Source organism: Lepidochelys olivacea (assembly GCF_965140295.1).
Source record: "Lepidochelys olivacea isolate rLepOli2 genome assembly, chromosome: 2".
Lineage (NCBI taxonomy): Eukaryota > Metazoa > Chordata > Testudines > Cheloniidae > Lepidochelys > Lepidochelys olivacea.
The window spans coordinates 105654918-105670034 of record NC_140412.1 but is presented as its reverse complement, the minus strand read 5'-3'; the positions used below and the strand labels follow the sequence as shown (position 1 = coordinate 105670034).

The 15117-nt window shown below is 40.4% G+C and overlaps 1 protein-coding gene across 2 annotated transcripts; it reads left to right on the top strand.

The window, feature by feature from the left end:
- Positions 1-1055: 1055 nt before the first annotated feature.
- Positions 1056-15026, top strand: TXNL4A (thioredoxin like 4A). 2 transcript variants are annotated; one of them, XM_084618742.1, is made up of 4 exons: positions 1056-1247; positions 2440-2613; positions 12862-12965; positions 14714-15026. In XM_084618742.1, the coding sequence occupies exons 2-4, from the start codon at positions 2461-2463 to the stop codon at positions 14883-14885; spliced, it is 429 nt and encodes a 142-aa protein (XP_084474868.1). In that variant the 5' UTR covers positions 1056-1247; positions 2440-2460; the 3' UTR covers positions 14886-15026. The 2 variants fall into 2 exon arrangements, with proteins under 2 accessions (XP_084474868.1, XP_084474869.1); XM_084618743.1 differs by lacking the exons at positions 1056-1247; positions 2440-2613 and adding an exon at positions 4124-4201.
- Positions 15027-15117: the final 91 nt, after the last annotated feature.

Here is a 15117-nt window from a genome sequence, read left to right as displayed (position 1 = left end):
CCTCCCACCCCACTGTCCTGCTGGTAATAGCTTATCTAAAGTGATCATCAGGTTGGCCATTTCCAGCACAAATCCTGGTTTTCTCACCCTCCACCCCCCCACAAAATTCACTCTCCTGCTGGTGATAGCCCATCCAAAGTGACAACTCTTTACACAATGTGCATGATAATCAAGTTGGGTATTTCCTGCACAAATCCAGGTTTTCTCACATCCCCCCCCACCCCCATACACACACAAACTCACTCTAAACCTGGCTGTGGCAGGGACTTGGTAAGTGTTTTTTCTAGTACATCATCTCATCTGCAAAAGTCTGGCTCAGCAGAACTGTTCCGTGGGAGGGTGAGCTTGGTAGATCAGGACAGGCCCCACTTGGCAACAATCTCCTGTCACTGTGAATTTTCTACCCCTTAAGGCTTGACCGCAGCATGATGGGTTGGCTGCCATATCAAAGCGGGAGAAAGCCTCACAGGAAGTGAGGACGTGCACAGTGCGGTACTCTCAAGCCCGGGGCCCGGCTCGGCCAGGAGCCCGTCTCTAGCTTCACCCAGCACCAGCTGCTTCAGAGGAAGGTGCAGGGCACCCCAAAGTGGGTGTGACACTAATGGCATCGCCTGGCCCTGGAGGCGCCTCGTCCGGAGCCTGGTGGCAGCCAGCATTGGCTCCTGTCCTGAAGTGTGAGGCTTGACATCTCTGGCACGCGTAACCCTGGCACCACTCCCAAGGCTGGGCCCTTCCCTGCCTGGCATAGCAATCTCCAGGCTCAGAGCAACCAGTGGGGCTTTTGAAACCTTGCCTCCCCTTTGTGGGGGTTGGTAATACATCAACGACAGGTTTCAGAGTAGCAGCCATGTTAGTCTGTATTCGCAAAAAGAAAAGGAGTACAAAATGTTTCCCACGTCCCCCTTTTGGGGTGAATTGGTACAGCCTGTTACCCCCTGCCGCTTTAGGGAGTTGGTATGCTCCAGCTCTCCTTTTCCCCTCACAGGGGTCAGATGGTAACAATCCGCCTATTGAAGGGAAGCCTACAAGCAAGATGGCGAGACTACTGCTTCCTGTCGTGGACGTGTTCTGCTCGGAATACGCAGTGCGTCACTTCCGACCCCCTTTCAGCGAGCCCGTAGAGTTTTGGGCGTGGGCGCGCGCCCCCGTCTGGTCCCCCTCAGGGCTCGCGGCGCGGTCGGGGGCCGTTGTGGAGCTTGGTGCAGGCAGCGGCGCCGGCGGTTAATCTGCGAGTGCGGCCGTGGGAGGTTGGTGTCTCGGGGGCCCGCTGGGCGGGCTCCGTGTGGAATGTTCTGGAAGGGGCGTCGCCTAGCGGGAGCCAGCCTGTGCCGCCGCGGCCAGGGGCGCGGGGGGGCAGCTTCAATGGGGTGTAGGGTGGGGCATTGTGGAAGGGCCCTTTGGGGCGGTGATGCGCGGGGCTGAGGGGGCCACTGTGGGAGAGGGTGGTGGGGCACTGTGGGAGGGGGTGTCAAAGCTGGTTTGGGATTTAAGTGGCCCTACGTCATTGGCCCCATGTCATTGCCCCCATTAGCACACCGGGTTTACCCTTAGTGGGGGCAGCCCCCACATTGCACCACCCCCACCGTGGAGGGGTTTGTAATGATCATAGCTGATGGAGCTAGGGTGCGACTGCATCCCCGCGTCGTCGTCCCCCGGCTTTTAGTGGTTTCCCTTATGTGCAGGGTTTACAGTTTGATTCAATGGCTTTGAGCACCCCCACTATAGTAATCGCTCCAGCGCCCTGGTAGTAATAGCTCCTTTAAAAATGGTAAGTTTGGGAGCAAATCTGTCAAGCCTCTGAACGTGGCACATCTGACCTGCCAGCTGTAATATGGCTGGGCCTGTTGGTAAAAGACTGAAAATAAAGGACTGGAGATTGTGAAGGCTGAAGAGGTTTCTCTCCATTCTTCCTATTCTTGGATGGGAATCTTGCTGGAGACCCCTCTTGCTGGACTGGACGATGGTTGCTATGTGAAGCTTGGCCCTACTCCATACTGAGCGTTTCCTTAAAATTTCCTACCTGTACTTCAGTGCCAGTGAGAACACTGTTGTAGAGAGGTCACAGTGTAACCACCATGTCATTTAGGGCTGTTCTGATACAGGCTAGGACTAGGAGACACAGTAGTCAAAATGCTTGCTGTCGATCTATGCTAGAACTACTGTTGGTGAAGTTGCAACGGTGGGAAGTCCTAAGAAAAAGCACAGTCTGTACACAGCATTAAGAAAAATAAATAGTCTTTATCCGAATTAGTTCACTATCAACAATACTTTTGGTGGTGTGTATGTGTTTTTAAAGGAAACCAGTGAGGTCTGGACACGTGCATCATCTTAAATAAAAGCTAACAGATGGGTGTTAGCTTTATTGGGTTGGCTTTCTTGATTAATGTTAAGTAGATTTCAAGAATTGTCAATTCTTAGATGGTTTCTGTTCTTTTGCAGGCCTTACATCAAGTTTTAAAAATGTCGTATATGCTTCCTCACTTACACAATGGCTGGCAAGTAGACCAGGCCATTCTTTCAGAAGAAGACCGTGTGGTGGTCATCCGATTTGGACATGACTGGGATCCAACTTGTATGAAAATGGATGAAGTGTTATACAGTATTGCTGAGAAGGTAAATTTGGATTGTTGTTTGTGATAATTGTATATTTCTGTTCAGCATCTGAAATTGCGTGTTCTTTTTAGTCTAAGGCAGTTTCCAGGCAATAAATCCAACTTGTTCAGTTTCCTTAACAAGCTATGCCTACATTGAATGAATGTGAAACAGCCATCTGCTTTCATGGCCATCTGAAATAATTACCCACCATGTTGTTTAATGCTTGATTGAATGGAAACAGTACTACTATATTCTAAAACTGAGCATCTGTCCCTGAAAATATTTTTCTTTTCTGACTGCTGATAGTTTAACATCTAATAATCTAGGCCATTCAGAGGGAAACAAGTTTCATTAATAGCACTGGTATGAACACTACAGGTAAGATTAAGCCAGCATTGTCACTTCATACTCAGAATGTGTAATATTAATACACTAGCAATTAGAAGATTAATTGGAATAGGTTAAAACGTTTATATGTTTTAGTTTGGCATATATTTTTATTTTTAAAATGTAAAATCTTAAAATGCATGGGAAGAAATGCACTTATAGACCATGCTCAGCCTTGGTTGAAATGGGTGCCACTGCACTGGCTTAATTAGAGTTTGCACTTGGTTATACCAGGGCTCAAATTAATTTTAATCTGTACACATTGAGCCAAGCTCTTGAAGCTTTCTCAGATGGCAATGATACCCTCTGACAAACAGATCACCCATTTAAGCATCTTAGATACTGAGGAAAAATTAATACACCGGACCCTCGTTAGAACATGCATCTATATAGCGCGAACTTGCATATAGTGCGGTTGTGACCATGAATCCCAAATTTAATTACTTTAATTGAAATTCATTTTAACGCAGTCCCCTCTAATGTGGTACCGCGCATGAATCCCATGTTCTAGCGAGGGTCCAGTGTAATTGTTTACATAAATATGTGATTGGATATATTTTATCCTTTCATGTTCTCCCAGATAACATTATTGCATAGTAGTACAACTAGACAGAAATCTTAGCAAATTATTTGTTGGTTAAACCTCAGAAGAAAAAGTGGGAAACTCAAATAAAACAAGAACCTAGCCAAAAAGACTACTGTGAATTAATGTTTAAATGGCATTCAACGGTTGTTTCCAAAATCGTTTGTACAGTTCTCTATGTGCTGTAACCTGATGTGAAGCTGTTTCTGTGGCAGTCATTTCTTCTCAATGGCATTCTTAAAAAATTACACTTCTCTTGTTCATCTCAGTGTTGTTGAAGACATCTGGTAAGGCAACTGCGTACATATCAAATATTGAGCCATAACAGGACTTAAGCTAGGAGGATGCTTTGACATTTCTTCAGCACAGCTTCTTTGCATTTGTTTGTCTTATGTTTACTTTTAATGTTGTGAGAACTGATGGATTATACACGGGAATACTATTAGTATTTATCTTTGGCAGGACTCTTGGCAATTTGGCAGACATATTGGCATTTAAGTTTTTATGAGGGGAAAAAGAACAATGTAACTTTTTATTTAAAAATCTCCCTCTGCAGAAATGGCAGGTTAAAGGGGGAGATCCTTCCTCATCCTCTTGCTTACGAGCCATGTTTGGATCTCGCAGCTGTTTTAAAGAGTGAGTAAAAGTTCCAATTGTACAGGTGTTTATAATCTAAAGCAGGGGTTCTCAAACTTCATTGCACCACAACCCTCTTCTGACAACAAAAATTACTACAGGACCCCAGGAGAGGGGACAGAAGCTTGAGCCTGCCCAAGCCCCACCACCCCGGGGGTGTGTGTGCAAAGCTAAAACCCCACTGCCCCAGGCTGGGGGGGCCAAAGCTGACGGGCTTCAGCCCCAGGCAGGGGGCCTGTAACCTTAGCCCCACCAGCCAGGGCTGGAGCCCTTGGGCTTGGGCTTTGGCCCTGGGCCCCACAAGTCTAAGCCAGCCCTGGCAACCCTATTAAAATGGCGTTGCGACCCACTTTGAAGTCCCAACCCACAGTTTGAGAACCGCTGATCTAAAGCATAGTACAAAATGTTGCCATGCTGTAGCTGCATGCTACATTTGAAGAAAATGTAGCTCTATTTCACACTTAGTACTGAGGTGGAACTTTTTTTTTTTTTAAATTTGCAGCATGATTTTAGGAAGTAGTAATGTATCTGTACTTTATAATCAATGTGGAGTTGGACTGTATTGACCTGACTTGTATTTTGGCAAGAGAAAACCGCCAGAACATAAAGTAGATTGTTCCCACTAAAATATATCCTTGTTTACAATTGAAATAAGCATTCATTTCAGTGCAATACATACCGAAAACTTTAGAAAGTTTAACAAGAAATAATGTTGTGTGTTTCCAGTTTTTCCAGAGCAAAAATGTAAGAATACTATACTTATAAAATACCTTGAAAATATCTCAAATTATTTTTTGCAGTACAGAACACTGTTTCAGAGGCGGCCTGTGATTCCTGGAAGCTCATCCCCAGGGATACAGAGCTTGGGGTGCTAAATTTTTATATAATTAAATACAAATATTTAAACGATATTTACAGTAAAAAGCTAAAACTTGTCTAAAAGTAAATACCAAAAATCAGACAAACCTCAAATCGGAAACCTTTATTGTATGCATGACATTTGGTAGAGAATCACTTGGTCTCTGGCAAGTGATGACTTGAGATGACTGGGTCCATTGCTTTGCATCTAACCAACCATGGTTGAAAGGCACACTAGCAATGGCATCTACTCAAGAAATGGCCACTTGTCCCTGTGCTTCTACTCGGAGGCAGGCAAAAGCTACAGAGACAGTTAATAGGCAGAGTAGGGAGGTTAGAAAAGTGTAGTTGTTGTTAAAGCTGGTGGTATTTGCCAATCATTAAGATAAGCATACTCTTTTAAAATCACTTCGTAATTTTAAAGCCAGGAAAATATTGATTAAATTTAAAGCTTATATGTCTAATAACTAGAGCTGTCAATTAATCTCGGTTAGCTCACGTGCTTAACTGAAAAATATTAATATGTTTAATCACACTTTTAATCGCAGTGTTAAACAATAGACTATTGAAATGCATTAAATATTTTGGATGTTTTCCTACATTTTCAAATATATTGATTTCAATTACAACATAGAATACAACATGTACAGTTCTCACTTTATATTATTATTTTTATTATAAATGTTTGCACTGTAAAAATGATAAAGAAAAGAAGTAGTATTTTTCAGTTCACTTCATACAAGTTGTATAGTGCAGTCTCTTTATCATGAAAGTGCAATTTACAAATGTAGATTGTTTTGTTTTTGATTAGTTATGTAAAAAAAAATAATGTAAAACTTTAGAGCCTACAGGTTCACTCAGTCCTTCTTCTTGTTCAGTCAGTTACTCAGACAAACAAGCATATTTACGTTTACGGGAGATAATGCTGCACGCTTAGTATTTCTAATGTCACCTGAAAGTGAGAACAGGTGTTCGCATGGCACTTTTGTAGCCGGCATTTCAAGGTATTTAAATATCAGATATGCTAAACGTTCATATACCCCTTCATGCCTCTGCCTGAAGAGACATATGAATCTTTAATTCAGCTGGCACATAAATATCTTGCGACGCTAGCTACAACGGTCCCATGCCAATGCCTGTTCTTACTTTCAGGTGACATTGTAAACAAGAAGCAGGCAGCATTATCTCCTGCAAAAGTAAACAGACTTGTTTGTGTGAGTGATTGGCTGAACAAGAAGTAGGACTGAGTGGACTTGTAGGCTCTAAAGTTTTATGGTGTCTTATTTTTTTGTAATAATTCTACATTTGTAAGTTCAACTTTCATAATAAAGATATTGGGTGAATTGAAAAATACTGTTTTTACAGAGCAAATAGTTGTAATAAAAAATAAAGTGAGCACTGTACACGTTGTATTCTGTGTTTTAATTTAAATCAATATATTTGAAAATGTAGAAACTATCCAAAAATATTTAAATTGTATTCTGTTATTGTTTAACAGTGTGATTAATCGCAATTAATTTTTTTATTGCGTGATTAATCACGATTAATATATTGTTAATGCTTGTGAGTTTAATTCAAAAACACATTCCTCACCCAAAAAATTTTTCTTGGGTCTTTTTTCTCCCTTAGACCTTGATACTCATGTTTAGCTCCTCCTCTGCTCTCCTCCGCTTTCTTTTAGGACTGCGCAAAATTTCCCATTAAGTCCCCCGCAAATTACCCTGTGTACCTCTTAACTGTCACTCAAGATCTGACAGAAACTTCCACCTCGCTTTGGCTTGTTAGTACAGATCTCCAATATACTTGTATGAAAACCATGTAACTTGAAGCTATTTTAAAAACAGTTTCCAGCTAAAACAATTTAATTGGCCACAGTACACCATGTCAAACTTTTTTAAAACTGTCCTCAAGAGTAGATCCTAATTGCAAGCTGGTTTTGTCAGGTTGTTTAACTTGTTATCTAAACTGTGTTAAAACAGCTTCAGGCTAAAAGTTTTAGGTTAGTGTAGACTGGGTGTTAGCTATTGTAATGCTTGCAGGCATATGGGTTTTTTTTCTGCTAAGGTATTGTAAACGGCATTAGGAAGAAAGACATTGGAAGAAAAGTGGGATTCACTTTTTCTTTTGTCTGATGTAAAGCCTTGAGCCAGTAAATGGGAAATAACATTGTATAGCTGAAAGTTGATCTTGCTGAGTTATATGAGGGGAAGTAAGTGGAGAAATATACGGAAGGGACCTACAACTTTTCTTATCCTTCTAGTCATGGACCGGTTATAAGAAATGGCTTAATACTGGTCCACCAAATATTTCTAGCCCTGAAAAGTATTAAAATGTTAGCCATATTTAAGGTTCATCATCTAACCATAAACTTTTTTGGATATGTTTGTTGAATAATGTAAAACTATATTAGCTTCACAAAATAAGTTGTTATATGTACTTCTGCCTGGGTTCCCTCACTACAGGTGCGATAGGCTTTTAGAATCTACACTGCTGCTGTATTCAACAGGAACTTCAATGGGCCATTGTAGTTAAGTGGAGAAAATATCCAATTTTTTTTTCCCCCAGTCCACATATGCTCCACTCAACTTCATTGGGTGTCGTAGCTTTTCTTGAATATAGAAGAAGACACTATTACACTAGCAGTGTTGGACATGGATGGTCTCTCAGACTTTGCTTGAAGAGAGAAACAGCGAATGTGTAGATATTCCCTCTTACGGGGATTATTGAAGTTCTGTATAGTTATTTAAGAACAAAAATATCAAAAACATAGATCTGAGAAACACCAAGATAATGGTCGTGCTTCCCTGCATATTCTCCACATCTTCCATTTCAGAATGATGTTGGTGCACGGTACTCTTAACTCCTAAAGCTTAGAATGAATGCTTATGCTTCTTGAAGTCAGTTTTCAGATGGTATACAGTACTGGTTTTAGTGTTAACAGTTCTAATAAGGAGCCACTAAAATCAGACTGAAATTAAAAAGTGAGTGGAGGAAGACAAGTTGGCAGCAGAAAGTGGCACTTGAGGTCTGACACCTTGCAAATCTGGCCAGTAGTATTCTTTTTTCCAAACTTTGGAGTCCATGGAACTTTTAATCCCCAAGCGCTAAAAGGAAATAGTTTTGGAGAAGTCCCATTGATTTACTGCAGGGATTTTTACGTAGTCAGACTTTTTTTATTACACTTGAATGTGTGTACAAAGATTTCCATTCACATTTTTATAGGTGTCTTCACTGAACACTTTTAAACTGTAAAGAGTCTCAGATTTATCCTTTTTTACTTTCCTTGAAAAAGTAAATGTTTAAAAAATTCTGCAAATGTTATCTGTCAAATAAATGTGGAGGCTCCAGCATGGCATTGGGGAGCACAGGCCACTGGCTGCACAGAAGTGGGAGATCACTGTGCAGCTCCCCTCCCAGGACACAGATTCAACAGTGAGGCTACACCCAAGCCTGACACAGTGAAAGGACTGGGCCTGCCCCAGAAACACCCCAGGGCCCTGCCCCTCTGTGCCAGGTGCACCAGGTGTCGGCAGGCATGCTCAGCAAGGGAGGATCCAAGTGAGGGGGGGATACAGGGGTGGGTTGAGAGGGTTCTTGTGTGGGGCAATCTGGGGGTGGGTGGCTCGGGGAGGGGAGATGTGGGTGCAGGGGGGATCTGGATGCACAGGGGCTTGTTATGGGGTTCTGGGTGCAACAGTAATGGGACTCTGCAGGAGGGTCCAAGTTAAGGTGGTTGGGGCTCAGTGGGGTGGGGATCTGGGTGCGGGTGGCTTTTCACGGTGGTCCAGCTGCAGGAGCAGGGGGCTTGCCCGGGGCGTTTTGGGTGCGTGGGGAGGTGAGGCTTGGTGTCAAGGTCTGGGTTTGAGGGGCTCTGGATGCACGGGGGTGGGCAGATGGGGGAGCAGCTCCCTGTACAGTGATCCCTCCCTCTGCAGCTGAGGAGCAATGGGCACAGGAAGCGCAGGAAAGGGGGAGTTTGCAGAGCTTCCTAGAGCTGGGAGAGAAATCTGGGAGTGGGTCTGACGCGGCCCTGGATGCCTCACAGGGGAAGAGGAAGTCCTCTCATTCCCAGCCCAGCCGGGACTAGCAGCTGAGCCCAGTGCAGGGTGGGAGCCACCAGCTGGGTCTTCCCCAGTTCTGCCCCCTGCCCCACAGTGATTTACCTCTCTGCTGGCTGCCCTGGGCACCTGAAACATACTGCTGGGGAGGATCGCATGACCGCTGTTGTGGCTTTCCTTTGCTTCCCCATCAGAAAGTCATTTTCTGCCGGGAAGCAAAGAAATTGGGTGCTATACATTCTGCTTATGCGAGGTGGCACAGAATTTCCCCAGGAGTAAGTACCTGTGTCTGATTATAAACTCAAGTATCTTTTACTGGAATGAGAATTGTGCCAGCTGCAATTGTCTTTAAGTATAGTTGTAGCTGATGGGGTACTAACATGATTTGCTTTTCCAGTATTATATTTATTTTCTTCTCTGGTTTGAGGTAGTTGTGTTAAAGTTAGTGTTTAGTGTCTTGTTCTCACATCTGACTTCTAGATAGGCGCCACTATGCTGAAACGTTAGGGAACAAGTTTTATACTCTAAACAGTGGTCTCCAAACTGCATGGCATGCCCCCTTGTGGGGTGTGGAGGACTCTGTATGGGGGAGGTGTTGTGGCAGGGCCTGGGCCAGCTCCCAGAGGGGAGTGGGGAGAGAGTGCCACCCAGCCCCACTTTGCCCTCAGACCAGTTGCAACCCCAGCCACAGCTCCACTCCCCCCCGACCAGCTCCACCCCCAGCCTCAGCTCCACTATGCTCCCTGCTCTGCCCTCAGCCCCAGGCCAGCTCTGCGTTCATTCCCGCTCTGCCTTTAGCCCCAGGTCCTTCCCCATCTCCAGTTCTGCCCCCAGTTCCACCTTCAGCTGAAACTCCTCTGCTGAGCCAGTAACGGAGTAGGGGCACAGACAGAGTCCATTACTGGAAAGAGGAAGTGCAACAGGAAAAGTTTGGGCACCTGTGCTCTATATAGGAACATTTGTTGTATGTATTGTATTAGTGCCTAAGAGCCCCAGTTGTTGACCATGTCCCATTGTGCTGGGTGCTGTAGAAACACGGAACAAAAAGATGTCCCAAAGAGCCTTCAATCTAAGGAGCGTGGCTAGTGATTCCAGTGTTCAAATGCTGTAAAGCACTGAATTCTAATTAAAAATCTTTTCAGAATTGAAACAAAGGGCATGGAGAGAGGAAAGGAAGGCATTCTGGATTTAGTTCCTGACTACCTCAGATTTCATGTGTGATTTTTGTTCAAGTTGCTAAATGCATGTGTACTCAGTCCTCCATTTATAAAATTAGTACAACAATTTTCTTCCAATCTAATGCTGGGAAGGTAAGTTCATTAATGTTTGGGAGGTGCTTAGATTATGGTGATAAGATCTCTACCAAAGTATGTATAATGATCAAAACAATCTCATTTTCAAAGTGAGATTCAGCTAATATTGTTTATTGAATATTAACTATGTAAAATTTCTCAGTTTTGTAAAACAAAGAAAAGTTAATATTTGTACCCTCAGTGGCTTCCTCTCCTAAAGTGTGAGGCCATTTGGGTCCCTTGCTAATGACCTACAAAATTTTGTAGTTTATATTCTATAGGAGCTGTAATTGCTCAGTTCATTTAAATAGAGGAAATATCAAACAAACTTAAGTTAAGCCACTCCTATAGTAGGTGCTATAGTATTTCTTGCATTGAGTAAAAACTAATATTTTTGCATGTAAAAATATTTTACTTATATTTCTTAATATTTTAATGGTATTCTTTTGTACTTCAAAAATAGAAATGTTTGTGCTTGTGCTTTGATTCATAATAAATTCTACCTTTTGCAGAAATGCTCTTTGTTTCATGAAAGTATATTTTAAAAATTGTGGACAATGTGATCTCAAGGTTAACCAGACACTGATATTTTATTCAAGGACTAAATTTAGTGTGTCCTAAGAGTTTTAGGTTTTTGCTGACAAATGTGCATTGTAGAAATTTCCCAGCAGGAGAATTGCACATGAGCTGTTGGTATTGTACATGTCAGTCACCTGGTAGTTCTTACAGAAGCAGCAGTGGAGTGAAAATAATGTCTTAGTTTCACTGTGCTGGAGAAGTCTTTTCCTGCAAAATCAACCTGGAAGCAATCAGTTACTTCAGAAGATTATCTAATTTGATCTTATAAATACAGTTAACTTCATAGGTAATGTGAACTGAGTTCTTGGGGCTGACTATATGTACACAGACTTTGAGGTTTGATACTGTGTGTCTAAATAGAAATTTACTTTTTTGACAGACATTTGGATTATGATGTATACCAAATAGCTTTGTCACTTTGTACATGAATGAAAAATCAAGGTACTTTCTTAAAGTACCTATGTTATGTATGCATTTGCAGACTTTTAAAATGACTAATTGCTGTTTACACTAAACAAAAAAGTGCTTGCCTGATACTGCATAATTCTGTATTGTTTTATTTGTTAACATGTTATATAATTTCTGTTTAATCATATTTTGTTTTCCAAGTTGTACTTGACAGAAAATTAAATAGTTAAAAGTACTTGAAAAATATTAAGCTTGTTACAATCTAAGATTTTGCAAGTATTACCTTTTAGAGAATGCAAAATTTGCCTAGTTATGCATTGAAAAGTCAGGAAACAAAAATATAAGGGTGTTTGCACTACATTTAACTCTTCCCTGTTATATATGTGAGTTACAAAAGCAAGCAAGTATATCATATAAACGTTTCTCAAAACTGTGGTGTTTCTGCAACTTAAAAATAGATGCTACATGTGTATCTAATCCTTGTGTATGTGCATATTTTCATTATCATTGTCCAGTATGTTTAGTGACTTAAATGTTCATATCAGTTCTCCTTTTCAAGATAATTTTATTAATTCGCTCAGAGCCTGTGGACTGTACATTTTCTTTTCAACTGGAGCATAGCTTTCTTCAGCAATTTAAGAAATTAACCATGAATTTAGTAAGAAAACCCATTTCAAAATGTACGGTGCATGTACAAAGTGCAATCTTCAGTTCATAATAACTCTGCAAAATCAAATCCTACTTTTGTCAGAGCTCTCAAAAGTATTACTCAATGAGGAATATTTACATGCCAAATTTAAACTTTCTACCCCTGCCATTTGGACTTCATGGATGTCCAAAAAGCCTGAAGGTTTTTTTTTTAATTCTGAAGTTTAGTGTTTTTTTTTCCCTACTGTTCTATTAAATAATAGCTAACCCATCTTTGCTCAAACTTTTTAAAAAAAACTTTCTGATTTGGACACAGACAAATTATGGAAAATTTCAGCTTTTTGGGTGAAAGTTTCTGGAAGTCATAAGCAACTGAAAATTAAGCATTTAAATTCTAACCCTTCAGCAACCTTAATGATAGCATTTGCTAGCACTCTCACCTTAAATATTTATAGGGTCAGATATATAATGGAGAGGAAGGCACAACAGAGTGTGACTTAGTCACTATTTTAATACATACCATTTTTCTGTTACTGGATGTGAATTCCCTTTCTCAATAAGATGTCTTGTCTGTATTATTTTAAAATGTATTTATTTTCCAAACTTTTAAGAGCGAGTTAGAAATGGCAAAAGGGAATAAATATTTGCTTGACTTAGTTATGAACATCTTGCAGCATTATTATTGCAATAACTTAAGCATATTTTTTCTAAATCTGTCAAAATTCTATAAAAAGATCAGTCATTATATAGTTATTAAAGGCTTGCTAGTGTATTTTGCTCTGTTTACAGTCATTTTAATTTTGTTTCTTCTGTTCAGGTAAAAAATTTTGCTGTTATTTATCTTGTGGATATCACAGAAGTACCAGACTTCAACAAGATGTACGAGTTGTATGATCCCTGTACGGTCATGTTTTTCTTTAGGTATGCCTTATTTCTACTGTATAATTTAATTTGGTGTATTGTGGATTACATGCTATAATTAAGGGCAGTGTATTGTATGCATTTTATATATGCTCTTGTATTTTTTTAAAAAATATTTAAGATGGTATTGTACTTATGTACAAGTAATTGCATTCAAGTTCAGTGTGGCTCTTCCCCAATTAATCTAATAAATCTTAACACCTTGTATCAATTCTTCAGTAATGTTGATACCCTGACCCATTTGCCACTTAGCACTTCCATTCCTGAGAATTAAAAATAGCACCGTTATGAACCAAGATGATACTGCAAGTAAAGCCTGGTCTACACTAGCAGTTAAGTCAGTAATACTGTGTCGCTCAGGTGTGTGAAAAATCTGCAGCCCTGAACAATGCCGTTAAACCCACCTAGCGCCCAGTGTAGACAGCGCTAAATCGAAGGGAGAATTATCCTGTTGACCTAGCTACCACCCATCAGGGAGGTGGATTACCTACCCTGACAGAAGAACCCCTCCCATCATCATTGGTAAGGTCTTCAGTGAAGTGCAGCAGTGGTGTTGGTGCAGCATTTTAAGTGTAGATGAACCCTAAGTTCCTGACTGAATTTTCACTCTAGTGCCCTATTCATCTCAAAGCACAGTGGGAAGTTTAAATGGCATTGTTTTATATCTTAATGTGTATTAACATATGCCATCTGGATAATTTTCCTCACATTAGACCTATTGAAGTCAATGGAGTATTTTTCATTGGTTTGGAGGAGGCCCATTGCGCACAGGAAGTGTTACTGCATTCGCCTCTCAAGCAGAGGTTTTAAAAAAGCATTCTGAGCTTTTTTTCTTCCTGCTACCCAGCTGCACAGAACACTGTACCTATGAAATCAGCAGTTTTGCATGTTTGAATCTGCACAGTAGCTGATTTTAGATGTTGGATTTACAGAAACAAGCCCTAAATATAATTAAAATATTTACATTTAAAAATCAAATGTGTTAAGTTTATAACAATATCCGTATCTTATAGTTGAAATGTCTTACGTTTCCTAGAGTGATAGAACTGCTAAACTTTTTGCATTCGTTCTGTATTTGCTTGACATTTTGAAGTGTGGCAACATTTAAAGACACTGCCAACATAAAATTAAATCTTTACAGTAAATTACTAACACCTCAAATTACTTGTACTTGTACTTTTTGGTTTCTTGGAGAAATAAAAGTACACTGATCCACTTCACTTTGTTCTCATATACAAGCACAATATTTGAATTCTTGGCACCATAGGGAATTTCAAATTTAAATTTCTAAGAAATAAAAAATACATCTCGTTCACATGCTAATTAAATAAACAACACAGATAAAATATTCATAATAGATAACTATCCACATTATTCAGTTCTTGAACCACTAGGTCTACTTCTAATTGATAACATCTGTTAAACGACAAATACATCTAGAGTTTTTTAGAAAGGGACTTTGTTCAGAAATGTTACTTCTTTGTGGGGGAGGCGGGGGGGGACACATGAAGATGCTATTCCTCAGGATAAACATAAATCTTTATCTTTTTATTGTAACTTTAGGAACAGAAAAATACTATTTTAAAACAGGTGGGCTTTCAACCTGAGTATGACAATAACAAATGTATTTTGCCATTTAGTGTAATACCTATTTGCTGACCTACAGGGATATGGTAGAAGAGTCCTGTGAAATATTATGAGAGAGTAGTTTAGCATATTGACCTGTTTTTTTTTCTTTCCTCTTAAAGGAATAAACACATCATGATTGATTTAGGTACAGGTAACAACAACAAGATTAACTGGGCGATGGAAGACAAGCAAGAGATGATCGACATTATAGAAACCGTTTATAGAGGAGCTCGTAAAGGTAGAGGTCTCGTGGTGTCACCAAAAGACTATTCTACCAAATACAGATATTGACATTCTGTGACACTTGCCCTTTCTCTTTTAGTCCACCTCCACATACACATAATTATCCTTTGTATATAAAAGTTGATTTACATTTTTTTATTATGAACCTGTTTTGAACTCTTATTTAAAAACTTTGTAAAATTTCATTTGAAAAAATAGGAAGTCTGGAACCATTTGATTTCAGAAATGCAATAGCTGGATCATTCCTTTTGAATTAAAGGACTTTAACTCTGCAAATGTC